Raw genomic sequence first — 14,760 nt, forward strand, 5'->3', positions numbered from 1 at the left:
CATTACTACATAAAGTAAATTTCAACAAAGACATCATTGTTTGATGTATAGTTTTTAATTGAAGTGTAACAAGCCATTCAGACCAAAACACAGTCACATTTTAGGTCCCAGATACAGGTCCACAGCTGCAATGATAGTATGTTAAAGGCAGTGAAACAAAATACAGTAAATAAAAACATACTTTGATAGATAACTTTAACAGATGAGGTTTGTAAGGAGGACATGTTAATTATAAAGACTAAGTCATTGTAATAAATCAAGGTTTCACTCAATATGTGAGTTTGTATTTACAAAATTCTGTTAATGGTGATTGAGGACAAACTGATGGCTACACATTTGCAAATCTCAAAGATAGAACAACAATGATAAATATGAAGCGTTTCATTTATCTAGATTTAACAACCACAAAACAAAAGCTCAACAGTGAACAAAAACTGAACAGTGGATCTAATGGTTCAAGCCCGTCTTACACTGGAAATACAGTAGACCCACTCACTGAGGTCAGCCAAGACATCTTAATTACTTTTATACCCTGCTGGGATTGATTTTTCTTTAAGTCATGGAGGGCATTTAAGCAAACATTCACATTGTCAAAAATGGCTCTTAGCTGAACAATTCTATTGCATTAAGTGCTTTCATATTTCTGAGTGACACATAAATGGTGTAAATGAGTTACAATCAAACGATGTAGCTTTACACAATACAAACACCTAAGCAAAGGTACTGTACTTATGAAATATTCTGATATGATACTTTCTTTAGACAAGTTTTTAAATAATGATAACTATCAGTTTTCCAGATGTACATAAATAGAGTTATTTACAAAACAAACTGTACATTTCGGTACCCTTAAAACTTCTTAGTGCCCTTACAATACCTGTTCCAAATCAGTACAGACATTTACACTTAATTGAGAAGAAACATTAATATCCTATTATTTATTTTCTAAATGTCAGATTCAGCCACTGAAATGCTGCTCATATAAATAGAATTAAGCAATTCCATTAACACTAGTTCACTAGATCACAGAACATTTAGGGTTCATTTCACCAAAGATTGTGCAATTGGACATCAATGCTCAATTCATCAATGGGATGCTTTGACCAAAAAGATGAACAGGAAACTCCAGAATTGACATACTGTCATCAAGACCTTTTCGCTGATTTTGGTCATGATGCTTATAGGCCAGTTGCTTCAGAAGTTGTGATGTTTCTATGTACATTTCAGTAGATTTTGTATTCTTATACAAGGGTTCAGTTAATTCCCATCAATTGACAAATAAGTGATGTTCAATTATTAGATTTACCCCACTGTTTTCTATGCTTGCAGTCCTATCCTGAACATGGAGAAATGGAAAGACTGCAGGCTTTAAAGAACTGGTAAAATCCAGATGCACTTTTTTTTTTATTGTGACTTATCAACGTGAACTGTATTACAGAAGCCCTGAGAGGTATGCAAGCCTTATTTTTCAGGCTCATATTTTTTTTCCTATCTGTCTAAATATGTGTTCAGGCTAATTTGTTTGTTTGTTGTTGTAATACTAATTTCGGCCACAAGAGGCTGAAGTGTACCACTACCCCATGTTCTGTTCTAAATACGACTCAAAGCATTCATGTTTTCTTATACAACTTTTCCATCATGGCTTTCTTTTAGGCTAGGAATTTATTTGAATCAGTGCTAATCTGTCATTAGCCAGTAATGGTATATAACTTGTTAACACACAATATGTACCTTGTGTTTAGTGAGTGCATGACAAAATTAAAACTCACTTGGCAGAAAAGTGAATTATTTCAGTCCTATTTAAAAAACAGAGTAGTGGTGCACTTCAGCCTCTTGTGGCCAAAATGAGTATTACAACACTTTGAAACAGAAAAAATTTGCCTGATTTTCCCCCCTACCTGTTTTCACAGATGGGAAAAAAATAAATACTTGGAAAAAAATGAAACTGAAAAAAGTTCTCACTTGTCTCTCAGGGCTTCTATACATTACAGCTAAATAGATAATTTATCTAAATGGCAGACAGTCAGGAATACGAGTCTTAAAATCATAGCTAATGTAGAGCAGGCTACATATACACAAGCGACGGCTTTCATGTCATCATGAAATCCTGTCTGCCACTCAAACACTTGTCAGCTTTTAGCACCTATAAGATCATTGGCTTGCTGGTAGATAAAACCTTTATAAAAGAGGATGTTTTTCATTTAGTGCACATCATGAATTCACTGCCTCTTACTTCACAGAGGCTAATAAATACCATGCTTCTCTAAATAACATGTTGTAACCCTGTATTGTTGTTTGGACACACCTCACTTTCTATAATGTTTTCACAAGGGCACTGTTGTTCGATTGTATTGCACACATTAATTAGGTCCACCTTTTAATCCAACTGACTACGCCCAGCGACCACTGGAGACAACACTTCTGCTGAAGGAGAAACTTGTGTCCGAGCTCTTGTGCTTTCCCCAAGCACCAAAGGGCACCACGATAATTGTGCTGTTGTCCTCTGAGCCATACTGAAGAGCCTGAGAGAGAAGAGGACCATAATAATAATAATAATAATAATAATTAAAAAAAACATTAACATGTGCATAAAGGGCTGATAACTGGCTATTTGTTACTTTGTTAATTTGAACTCTTTAGACACAATTGTCTTAGACCTAAGATGACCTAATGTTCTAGGACCATATTGCATTGATCACCACTTAGAGGTCCTATATTTATGAGGGGTTATTTACCATTTAGGTCAAGCTATATTGGAACCATCCCGGCTTTGGGAGGTGTAGCAAATAGTTTCTTTTCTAGAAATACATATACTTGCAAGATTCATCAACAGTTAAAGAATAAAATACAGTATTGCTTGTTGCTACTGCATTCCGAGTTTATGATGGTTCAACTTTTTCAACGTGCTACCTCGGCTCACTGTGTGACCATGGCAACCATAGAAAACACAGAGATAGAAACAATACACATTTAGCTGGTGGCAACCACCCATTGTCTGAAAGCACCTTTATCATTTAAGGAACACTGAATCACTGAAATAATAATTATGAGTGGCGTGTGTATTTGTAACGTAGAGTAGGGGTCGGCAATCTTAGGCACATGTGCCACCATGGGCACGCGGTACCTTAACCAATGGTACGCTGGCAATATGTGTGCAAGAGAGTTATTGAGGTGTTGAAATCATGGTTGAAATGCTGAAGCACTCTCTCATCCGCATGCCACATTACAACGTTCACAGTTGCGCGACCTTTTACTTACGGTAGTTTGATTGACTTGTATCCCCACCATAGACCGTATAAAAACTATCCCCGTCCGCATGCAGCAAAGACCCACCCTACTCTGCCTCTGCTCTGATTGGCTAGGAAGCTACTAGTTACGCTGCTGGCGGAGCGGGCTCGGTAGCGGTGTGTCGGCAAAAGTGTGGATGTAATGACATAACATGTTTGGCAGTCATGGCAAGATACGGTGATGGGACTGTAAGAGAGGAACTCTGTTGCTTAAAGCCAATGCCTGAAACAACAAAAGGTGAGGATGTAGCCAGGGTTTTTCTGGAGCATTTTGAGGAGCGAGGGACTGACATTAGCAAGATTTTTGTAGTGACGAGTCGACGACCGATGGTGCCCCCGCCATGGTCGGGGAAACAGCGGGGAGCAGTCACATTAATCGAGGAACAAGTTGTTCACCCCATCATGAAACGTCACAATACACCAAGAAAGTCTTTGTGCAAAAATGGCAAATTCTGATCTTAATGAGGTTATGGCTACAGTGGTGAAAGTTGTTAACTTCATAGCTAACTCCGGATTTCCACTGGATGCATAACAGCTGGGGACCGGCTCCGCTGCGTGTCTGCTGCATGCTCTGCCGTCCGTCAATACCCACTAGGTCCGGATTTGTTGCGGCATGGCTGCGGCCATGACTGACAGCTGTAGTCACGAGGACCCACAAGTTCTTGCGAATTCACGTAGAATAGAACCACAAAACTGTTAGTTTCCATCCAGAGGAGTAGAGGGGAAACAACTCTGTGCTGTGTTTTCAAGGTGTGGTGCAGGGAAATATGATCCGCCATGAGCACGGTGTATTTTATTTTGAAAATTAACCGGATGTTTTATTTTGCTTCGGTGCTCGATTTCCTGTCCCGCACCATCTTCTCTCCGGCGTCCGGCAAAAATAGAAGCTCTGCGTATCTGCTCCGGACCGCTGGGGCTGGGACGCAGTCGGAACGCAGCCGTTCTGCAACCGGTGGAAATACACACATTGACTTTAATGGAAACCTAATGACTCCGCCGCCGTTCCGGAGCCGTTACACATCCAGTGGAAATCCGGGGTAAGCGATCTGCTCTAACACACCGACAGTTCATGTCTATGCTGGCTCTTCACACAGCAGTCAGGTAGCTAAGCTGCGGGAAAGTTTGAGCAAGGCATGATCGCGGAACTTGCATCTTGTTTGAGGAACATTGCACTGGCTTTGCTGACAGTCTTCGGATCACCATATTTCTGTGAGCAGATATTCTCACATATGCAGAGCGTGCTCAGCCCCTCCCGCAGTCGTTTGACAACTGACCACTCCGAAGCTTGTGTGCAATTTAAAGTGGCTAAGTAGGCTACGAACCCCAGATTATGGAGCTCAGCAAAGAAAAGCAGGGCCAGCGATCACACTGACTGGTAGCCATCTGTTTAATGTAGCACATATGACTTTACATACAAGGGCACCTCTGTCTCTTTTCATCTCAGATGTGTTTTCATGGCAGCATTCTTGTATAGTGTTTGTTACACATAAGTCTCCCTTTGTGACATTTGCTGCCATTGCAACCTTTTTTGAAATGAGGGAATATCATTGCAAGCAGTATTAAGTATTGAGTGTATTGCTGACAACATGTATGATTCAACTCAGATGGGGATGTTTCATAACAATGGTAACATTTAACATTATTCTCATTTTTTTTTTTTTTTTTTTTTTTTTTTTTGGATAAAAACGATTGGTGTAAATTTTAAGATGAAAACAAATTGGTTTATATTTGGTATGTATTCATAAGATGGCGCTATCTCGTATATACATGGTCGGTGGATTGTATCGTAATCCAAATGTTTTTATGGAATAAAATTACATATTGCTATGGAAGAAAATTACAATTCCCCACCCACCTGACCAAATTTCAAAATTCACAAGGCTTGCCAGGCTGAGACCGCAGCATTCACAACAACGTTGCTAGACACTTTTCTCACATAGCCAGACATTACTCCACAGCACAGCGGAGTAGCTAACGGTAGATGCTGGCTATATTGACAGTCATAAAAGCCCGTGCTCACGCGGAGCTCTGTAACCAACTGACAGACACACTTTTTCGGCTTAAAATTACTTATGAACCGCTAAAAACACAACAACCTCACTGTTCCTCTCCACACGCCAGTCAGGCACACTTCCTCGGCTTAGAATTAGAACGAAGCACGCTAAAAATACCACTACCTTACCGACGGAACACACTTCATTGGCTTAGAATTATGGCAAAAATCGCTAAACACACTGCAAACTCACAGTCCTCTCTTTCCGATTTACAGCCCCCTCTGCGCTTAAAATAACTCACCGTTGTCGGCTCCAGCCGCTGTCGAGGCTACACGCTGTAAACAGCCGTGGGCTGCTTGCCTGGTTCTCCGGTAACGTTAACAGGTAGCAGGGTTAGCATGGCGGCGTTAGCCGGGACCAGTCGGGATCACTTTACTGGCTGTGTCTCAATTGTTTTTGCGAGTAACCAACTCGGGTACTCTAGCTATATAATTCAATGTGAGAACACAAATGTTGAAATGACAAAAAATGCCCATACCTAGTAGCTGTGATAAATTAGCCTGAAGCTAATGCTTACCGGTTCAGGAGAAAATAAGCCAACTCTGCGTCCTTTTGGGCTCTAAGCTGTCTCCATCTTTCAAATACATCTCCATTATTTACCAGGGGGTTGTTATGTCTCTGGTCACGCAACTGTTAGAAACATGCCGTTTTCTTTTTTTTAGGTCGGGTAGAATCTATCTCCATTGATCCTGTTTGTTTGTTTGCTGCTTTCATGGCTGTACTAACGTTACAGCTGTAGCGCGCTGGGTTTACGTTTTTACAGGTATATCTGGCAACCCGGCCTGGCTGTCAAACTGGGCCGTTGATAACAACACACAGATCAAAACATAAATTCCGTCACGGAATGTAAATTTCAAAAAGAAAAAATACTGAAATTAGCATTGTTGTCAGAAAAGATAGTATTTCAGTTTAACATGTTTCCTTAATATCTGATGAGGCATTGGTGTCATTTTTGGATTTATTACAGTACAAATATTACATATTGGACCTTTAATGTTGACATGGCACACTGATAAAAAAAACATTTTGAAAAGGACACTTCGTATCAAAAAGATTGCCGACCCCTGACCTAGAGAGCAACGTGTTTGTCCACAATACTGCCTTGGTGCAGGACATTACCAAACATAATGCCTAAAAGTATTTCAACAGTGTACATGCTACAAGTTAATCTCTCCATCAAATGATGAGTGTCATGATAGGCTAATCCATGTGGACACAGTTTTAGGATTTTGACTGTCTAACAAAACATGCAAGCTTAAATTTTAACAAATATGTCCATCTTCCACAACTCAAAGATGCCTGCCAATAAACAACATCCTTATGCAATTGGCGAGGCATCAAACCATGGCCATTCAAATCACAAAACACTCCTTTACATACATTGTGTGGTTTCACAATGGGCGCATTACAAGCCAAGTACGAACATCTTACCTGGTCAGATATTCTCTGAGCTGCCTCCTTTGGGTCGTGGCACTGGTTTATGACATTGCAGATCTCCTGGCTATTCATGATGAAGTTAATGCCGTCTGTGGTCAGCGCCAGGAACGAGTCGTGGGCATGGTGCAACTGAGGAAAGTGCAAGCAATATTTAGAAACATTTCAAGCTTTTTGAAACTATTGTTCCACCAAGTAGCACTGAATTACTGTCATTTATAAGAGAAAAGAAAATAACCAAAACCTTAAAAGGGGAAACTATGTTGATGCAAAAGCAGAGAACAAAAATCTAATCCAAAAAAATACCTAATTATATAGTTTCTTCATAGACATGGTTATTCAGATGAATATGTTTGCAGATAGAACAGTTATACAAAATATATCCAGATGTGCAAAATTACTGTACTGTGCACATTCTGCTACAAGTCTGTGTTGCAATTATGCTGTGGTACATACACTATTAACCATAACAAAAAAACTAAATCTCTGCAGTTCGTGTTGAGAGGCTGAATTTGTCACTATACAATCTCTTAATTTTGGGACAAATGATCAAGGACATAATTCAGTAAAAATCCTGTATAAATTAGACTTAAACACTTAGTGGACAAATGTATAAACTTACAGATATTCTCTTGGTCTCCGGCTCAGCAATGACCCCCGTGTTTTTCAGGTCAAAGTCTCCGATGCTGCGCGTCATGGCCAACCTGCCGTTGACGTTTGACTGTCCCAGACTATTCCAGGTAATAAAACCCCCACTTTTCTTTATCCTTGATTCAGGTGGAGAGGGACAGAGAAACACAAAGAAGTTTGTTAGTTCAGTGAGAAAGAGGAAAAAAATTGCTTTCTCATTACTGCAGATGCCAGTGAACGGGTTCTGATGCTTTTTGACTCATCAAAACCTAATAATCGGATTCTGAAGACGCAGAAAAAAAAAAATCTGGCATGTTGGGTTTTACTCACGGGGGTATATTCAAATTTAAACAATCAACAGGGATTAGGAATACAATAAAGCCTAATTGTTTGTTTCACATCCCGCCCTTTGATGGACAGTTCAGTAATAATAATAATAATAATAATAATAATAATAATTTCATGACACCCAAGGTCACTTCACAAACAATCATCTCATAAAAATAAAAAATAAAAATAGTAGCTGCTTTTAACCACTGGATGTTAATCTTCTCACAGATACAAGTTTAGTTACTCTCATTTGGGGAAAAACTATCAGTAGCAAAACTGTTTCTTAGAAGCCCTGCACTTCCACACAGGTGTTTTCATTTATTCTGATCTGCTCCAGTTTAAATGGGTTATTCCGGGAATTATGTGAGGTCACCAAAATCCTCGTACCAATAAGAAAGACAAAGTTGCTCCAACAGGCACAACAACCCTGCAAATGCAGCCGACAATCATCCCGTTATTTTTCTAAACTGACAATGTACCTCTCTTTCTCATCCCTCCTCTCAGGTGTGTGGTCGACAGTGAGTTTAAGGGCCTTGCCCTTGCGACACAGCATTGCACGGCTGTCACCCACACTGCCCACCACCAGCTCAATGCCGTCCCTCAGCAAGGCCACAGTGGAGGTGCTTCCTACATTCATCCCGGGTACTACAGAGACATAAAAGGAAACATCAGAGGTGGAACATGCCATAAAAAAAAGTTCACATTGTTCACAACAACCACATGGTGTATCTCACACTCACATTCACACATTAAAACATGGGTGGGAAGTCATACAGTGGACTAGAGAGACACAGTAAACAATTGAGTCACACATAAAGGTCGAACTGTTTAAACACAAAGTAGAGGTCCAGAGCAAATTTTAAAGCAGAGGTCTAAGGCTGAAACTAAAAAATAATCAATGTTAACTGACACCACACTTATCAGTGTCTAGTACTGATCTTAATATTCAAAAAACAACACACACACACACACACACACACACACACACACACGCACACACACACTCATCTAAAAAAAGAGAACTATTTTTCTTAATACATCCTGAAAGGGGTGGTTTGTTTAAATTCTATGTTTTGCATGCATTTATCTAGAGGTACAAATGTGAAAAATTCACCACAGAGTTAAAAGGTGACCAACAGCATTGATATATGATTTTTGTTTTTTTAATTTATGACAGAATATAAAGATACAAGGTTTCTGCCCGACAATGACAGTAACGAAAGTGATTTCAAATATAATTATTTGGTACTGACTTGGTAAGTAATTCTCATTAATGCAGGCAAACAGCAAGATGCTATTTTAAAATTAAATTCAGCAACATGGTTCTAGTCAACTTTATGTGTCTGGAGAATATTTAACTACACAAAATTTAGTTCCTTAAGGGATGACACATGATGAAACAGCATTAAATGTCATTAAGTGGATTTATCAGCTGACATTTGTAGATCTGCATTAGACCTTTCTCTCTCCAAAGAGATAAATGAGATGACTAGCTAGAATTTTTTAAAGATATGTGTAAGCCTAATCTGCATATCAAACATGCTGCATCTCACGGACAAGATCGGTCACTGACAACGTACATCTCATACAACTTGTCAAACTGAAGCACTGTCTCACAAGAAGCTTTGCATACACTTGGTGAGAGAAGAAAAGAAAAGGAAGAGGGAGCAGATTGAGAGAAAGATAGGGAACCTTCCAGTAGTCCAGGATTTAGGACCCGCTGGACTCTCCTTCAATATCTAGCCTCTCGTCATCCACATTGGTGCCAAGGGCCTCCAGCTCTTAGCTGGGTCAGCAGCTGCCGTAGATAACATGCACACACACACAGGCATATTGGGACATTTCACACAGCGTGGCCGATGTATGGCCACATTACAGGTATACTAGCCTTTACATCAACAGATAACCTTAATCAGACATACATATTAGGGGTGCACGATTCAGAAAATGTCACGATTCAATATCGATTTTTAGGCTCAATATTCAATTCAAAAATCGATTCAGAGTATATAAATGTAGTTACTTTTCCCATGTGATTGCAGTAGACATACAATAAATAAATCTTTTTTAAATGTATGGATTTTTTGGAATTCTATGAATCGATTTTGAATTGGTAGAGCTTGAATCGCGATTCGAACATGAATCGATTTTTTTGCACACCCCTAATACATATGTTGTTTGAGAAAAGTCAAGCTAATTTGTTATATAACTTTCTATATGACAAGGGCAAAGATGTAGACCATATGATTTATTGAGAGAAATGTTTTGCATTCATTTGTTTGAGCAGTGCTCAAATTACCCTTAATACCCGTGCTAAACAATGTACTTTGCAGATTGACAAAATATTAACAGATGGGTGACAAATTAAAGGAAAAAAAACAAAAACATTTCGTGTCTTTGTAAAGTGGTGGACCACCACAAGACTTTAGAACAGCTTCAGTGGTTGCTGGCCTAGAATCCCTGGACCTCTACTTAAAGATATTCCCTTATTTAGGGTTTCTGATGGTGATGGAGCGCACTGTAACGCACCGGTCCACAATCTTCAATTGGTGTTTAACTAGGTTGAGATCTGGTGACTGTGAAGATCATAGCGTATGATTCACACCTTTTTCATACTCATCAACAACCATTCAGTGACTCCTCCTCATGGAAAGATACACATTTGTTATGTTTATCCACACAAGTACTCAGTTTTTCCTTTAATTTGTTGCCTTTCTGTATATGTAGATGAATGGTGAAGCATGAAGCACTAGTGTTTGCTCTACTTGTAGCTGGTTTATTGTTCATCAGTCAGTAAGTAACTTTGGGTTAAATGACAGACCTCTAACCAAAAGTGCTTGGGTCATGTCAGTTGGGAAATCCAAGGCTTCAAAGCCTAGGTAGAATAAGTAAGTTAGGTTTTCGAAGAGAGAAGAAAAAAAAAAAAAAAGTGTCATTACATAAATACATGTGCGTATGCATATACACAGTATATCTATGGACATGTCACATGAAATAACGTACCATTTGGAGAGAAATGCAGGTGCCTTGCAAGAGCTTTGTCTATTTCAAGGAAGGCCTTCGTTAAAACTACTTCCAGATTGGACTCCTCTGCCACAAGGTCCCTGAGACAACAACCAAAAGACCACATTGATCAGTATATCAGCTACAAAAGGTTTGACTTTTATTTTGTTAATCAGTCAATTCATTTCCTGTGACAATCACTGGTATAGATAAGTGATAACAGCATATTTATTGAATTCCTTACTTGATAAATTTCTCCATGTATTTTTCACAAAAGTCAGCTGCTTCTGGCCCACCGTGCCCATCAAACACAGCAAAGTAGAGGAGGCTGTCAGTCAATTGGGAGACCTGGAAGCGGTCTTCATTCTCCTTGCGTTGGCCGATGAGCGAGGCACAGCCTACCTTTGATAAGTTGACTTTGGGAATGGGCTTTCCATAGCGAATGCTGGAAGGCAGCAGAATGGGCTCATCAATACGATTGTCCCAGATGCCAAATGAATCCCAAGTAGTGGGTTGGCCACTGCTGTCTGCATCAAAGCGCGTGTTGCTGTGCCTTTTTCCTGAAGGGCTGTAAAGTTGTCTCCGGAAGATTGTGAACTGGAGGTGGCTGTCCTGCTGGAATGGGACTGGGACTGTGGCCATCTGTAAAAGACCACTACGTCCCACATGAAGACCACTGCACCTTGCTAGGCGCGCAAAGCAGGCAGCTGACATCACCTTGACAGCTCAAACACTGGAGAAGTACTGGATGCAGAGGTAGAGGGATCTGCTGTCCGAACAACGAAGAAAACTCTGTTAGACTGGAAGCAGAATTTAATGTCCCCTTACAAAAGACTTTGTTTGTTCAGGAGGGCCCCACAGGACCAGAATGTCTCAAATGTTGCCGCTATTGCCACTAGCTCTGTGCTATTTGCCTTAATGATCTCTTCAAACTAGAAATACTTTTACAAAAGGTGCTTAACAGTGACCTAGTTAAGAAAAGATAGGGGCTGGTTAGTTGATTGACAGAATTTAAGCTTATCCCAAGCAATAAATGCTAAATATTCGCTCTTTTACCATTGTGTACATCCACTTTTTGCACCATACTAATCATTTTTATTGTTTATACTTTATCTGCACTCTTTCACACTTAATATTGCAACTGCTGCACAACAATTTCCCTCAGGATAAATAAAGTTCTAAGTGTTATATTAGAATTTGAGGTTTTTCTTTAACAAACTGATTATATTTGGGGTTTTTTTTCTTTAGGCCCAGTCAATTATGATAGAGATTTTCTGATATTTGACAAATTACACACAAAATAATCATAAGAATACAAAATTAAGACAGTTAGCTGCAGCCTAACTGGTCATGATTTCGCATCTTTAAAATCTGACTCCAAATAACCTTATTACACATGTATACCTGAAAAGGTTTGTCTTAATGATGGAAAATAAGCAGTTTGTGTTGGTCCATTGATCATAATTAAAAACATTATGAAATCAACCTTGCTTTATTGTGTCTGCAAACATTGATCACAATTTGGAAATAAACATAATGTATACGATCAATATACGACCTTTCTATCCAACAATACTCACAAAATGTAGCAGTAGCGTTAACGTTACTACATAAAGATTTTTAAAGTAACGTTATGAGTCAACGACGTTAATACATGAATGATGCAACTCTCGACAGTCATAAAGCTGCTTGCGCTAACAATATATCCCGATTATATAAACACAAGTGCCACATGGGGTGTGCACGAGTTTCAGTAATAACATTTTAATCATCATAAATAGCATACACATATCCTAGTGAAAAGAGCAGCTGGACAAACAAGTTAGTAGCTTTTCGTTTGGACGGCGTTAGCATTAACTAGCTAGCTAACTAGCTACATATCTTTAGCTGACTAGCTAGCTAGGTTGCCAGCATTAGCTAGCTAGAAGTTCGCAGTTTGTCCAACATTACCGAGACCATACCCTTGACCTTTTTAGTGGTGTGTTAACTAAAATCATACCTTTGATGTTTAAGATTTATTAATACACTTTAGTCCTCTATTGGTTTCTGCAAAAGATCTCGCTAATGAAATGCCGCCCTCGTCTTGTCCCGATTTGTATCCTCCTCAATGTTATCAAATACGGCCTTTGATGTGACCGCGTCAATCAGCATTCAGCAGCCTGGGAAAGTCTACGCCTCCTTTTACGCCCCACGCACAGTGCAGATGATTGGTCCACGAAGCGATAAATGACAGCTGTATGCACCAATCACTAATCGGCAATTTTGGCATTTCGCAGCCAGACAGAGAAGCATTTAACTTGAGTCCAGTATGTTTACCCCAGAGCCATATATATATATATATATATATATATATATATATATATATATATATATATATACATATGTGTCTTTCTCTATCACTCTGGTTTACCCTAATCCACCATAATCGCATACTAAATTGACCTCATAAGCACTTTGTGTTTGTCCATTGATCATAAGTAGTCTCAGACAGCAGTTATTGGTGTCTGTGCTTTACAGTACCTCAATTATATTAGAGCAATGTCTTGTTGGAGATGCCTCTTGTTAGGTTGTAAAAAGTTAAACCATTGGTGATGTCTGATAAAAATATACTTTTAGTTAAATGAACACTGTAGCTAGAAAAAAACACTGAATCAATACCGATTGCATCACACCACACTTAATTAGCATTTGTCTGGCTCACACCTTCTCTAGCTTCTAAAGAATCATCCGGCCATGTCTGTCATTTAGCATACTGGAGAAGACTCAGTCCCCACAGGAAAGGTAACTGTTGTTTCTGCTTTTTGGGGAGCCATCCCCTGTTGGGCCAGACTTGATTAGAACAAAGGAAATGCATATCTCTGTAAAGTTGAATAGAATTGGCACTACCATGATAAATGACCTTTCTCTGTGATCTGGAGTAAACCTGAATTCAGAGGTGTGTCCTTATCCTGAGAGACTTTTCATTCAAGGAAACACCCATAATTCCACAGGAATATAATTTGGAAACAGAGGTGATTTCAGAGCTGCAAAACTGTGACCCCCACAAGGGAAGCAGGTTCTGCAGTCTGCTGTTTATAGTGTATTGTTTTGTTATGTCACAAGACTGTTTTTATGTGACTCCATCAAGGAGAAGCATGATTTCAGTCCGCTGTCAGCTGCAGTGTAACATTTGTGTTTTGTCTTGTCATTTTCATCATGTTGATTATTAAACCTTTTGCTAAATCTTTCAATTGGATCCAAGCCTCTCCTTCCTCCTCAGAAATCAAACAATCACGTCTTTTAGCTTTTCTTAACGCTTTGGTAAACCCGATTAGATTGTAAATCAAATCAACTTTGCTCTCTGCTGCTAATAGAACTCCATTCAGTTGACAACTCCTTTAAGTATTAAACTAAATGACATACAAATATTAATGATGCAACATTCAGTGTGAGTGAAAGCAAACATTCAGACGCACAAGGCGCAAGAGTACAAACAAAATTCAAATCAAGGTGCAAACATGTACAATAGTGCAATATTCAGGACTATACAAGACTGTTATAAAAGAATAGAAAAGTAAAAATATAAATTAGAGTATATGAATAAGTGTAAAGTGTAAGAAGTACAGTAGCAGTTTTTGAGTCCCTGATGATATTTACTGTATATATATATAGAGTATACATACTACATTACTACATGTAGTAAGGTGCAAGTAGTCAGGCTATGGTGACCAGTAAAACGAGATAAGGTAGGAAGTAGTGTTGACACAGCTGGTGATGTGAGACTAGGTATGAAGTGACTGGTGCAAGTGTGTGGGTGTTTTTACAAAGTTTACTTTACAGCTATAAAATGTCTAAATACTATGGGGCACCATTTTGCAAAAGCTACTATCAAAATACAAAATACAGTAAAATAGAACCGTTTGCACTTGAAATATATAGCAGAGCTGAATTAATCAGATCACAGAATGTGATGGTCTCATAGATGTATTAGAGGGCATGGAGAACGGTTACCAGTGATGGTCACAGAATTTGTTGCAACACCT

The 14,760-nt window shown here is 39.1% G+C and overlaps 1 protein-coding gene across 3 annotated transcripts; it reads right to left on the reverse strand.

The window, feature by feature from the left end:
• Window positions 1–36: 36 nt before the first annotated feature.
• On the reverse strand, window positions 37–12,909 carry ppm1kb (protein phosphatase, Mg2+/Mn2+ dependent 1Kb). Of its 3 annotated transcripts, none has more exons than XM_039803162.1 (8): window positions 12,738–12,909; window positions 10,983–11,504; window positions 10,739–10,839; window positions 10,557–10,610; window positions 8,215–8,380; window positions 7,398–7,542; window positions 6,773–6,907; window positions 37–2,522 (listed from the first exon to the last, which is right to left on the reverse strand). In XM_039803162.1, exons 2-8 carry the CDS (start codon window positions 11,450–11,452, stop codon window positions 2,391–2,393), a joined length of 1,203 nt encoding a protein of 400 aa, XP_039659096.1. In that variant the 5' UTR covers window positions 11,453–11,504; window positions 12,738–12,909; the 3' UTR covers window positions 37–2,390. The 3 variants fall into 3 exon arrangements, with proteins under 3 accessions (XP_039659096.1, XP_039659091.1, XP_039659103.1); XM_039803157.1 differs by having other exon boundaries at window positions 10,983–11,507; XM_039803169.1 differs by lacking the exon at window positions 10,557–10,610 and having other exon boundaries at window positions 10,983–11,507; window positions 12,738–12,907.
• Window positions 12,910–14,760: the final 1,851 nt, after the last annotated feature.

This window comes from Perca fluviatilis, chromosome 1 (assembly GCF_010015445.1).
Source record: "Perca fluviatilis chromosome 1, GENO_Pfluv_1.0, whole genome shotgun sequence".
In the NCBI taxonomy this organism is placed as follows: domain Eukaryota; kingdom Metazoa; phylum Chordata; class Actinopteri; order Perciformes; family Percidae; genus Perca; species Perca fluviatilis.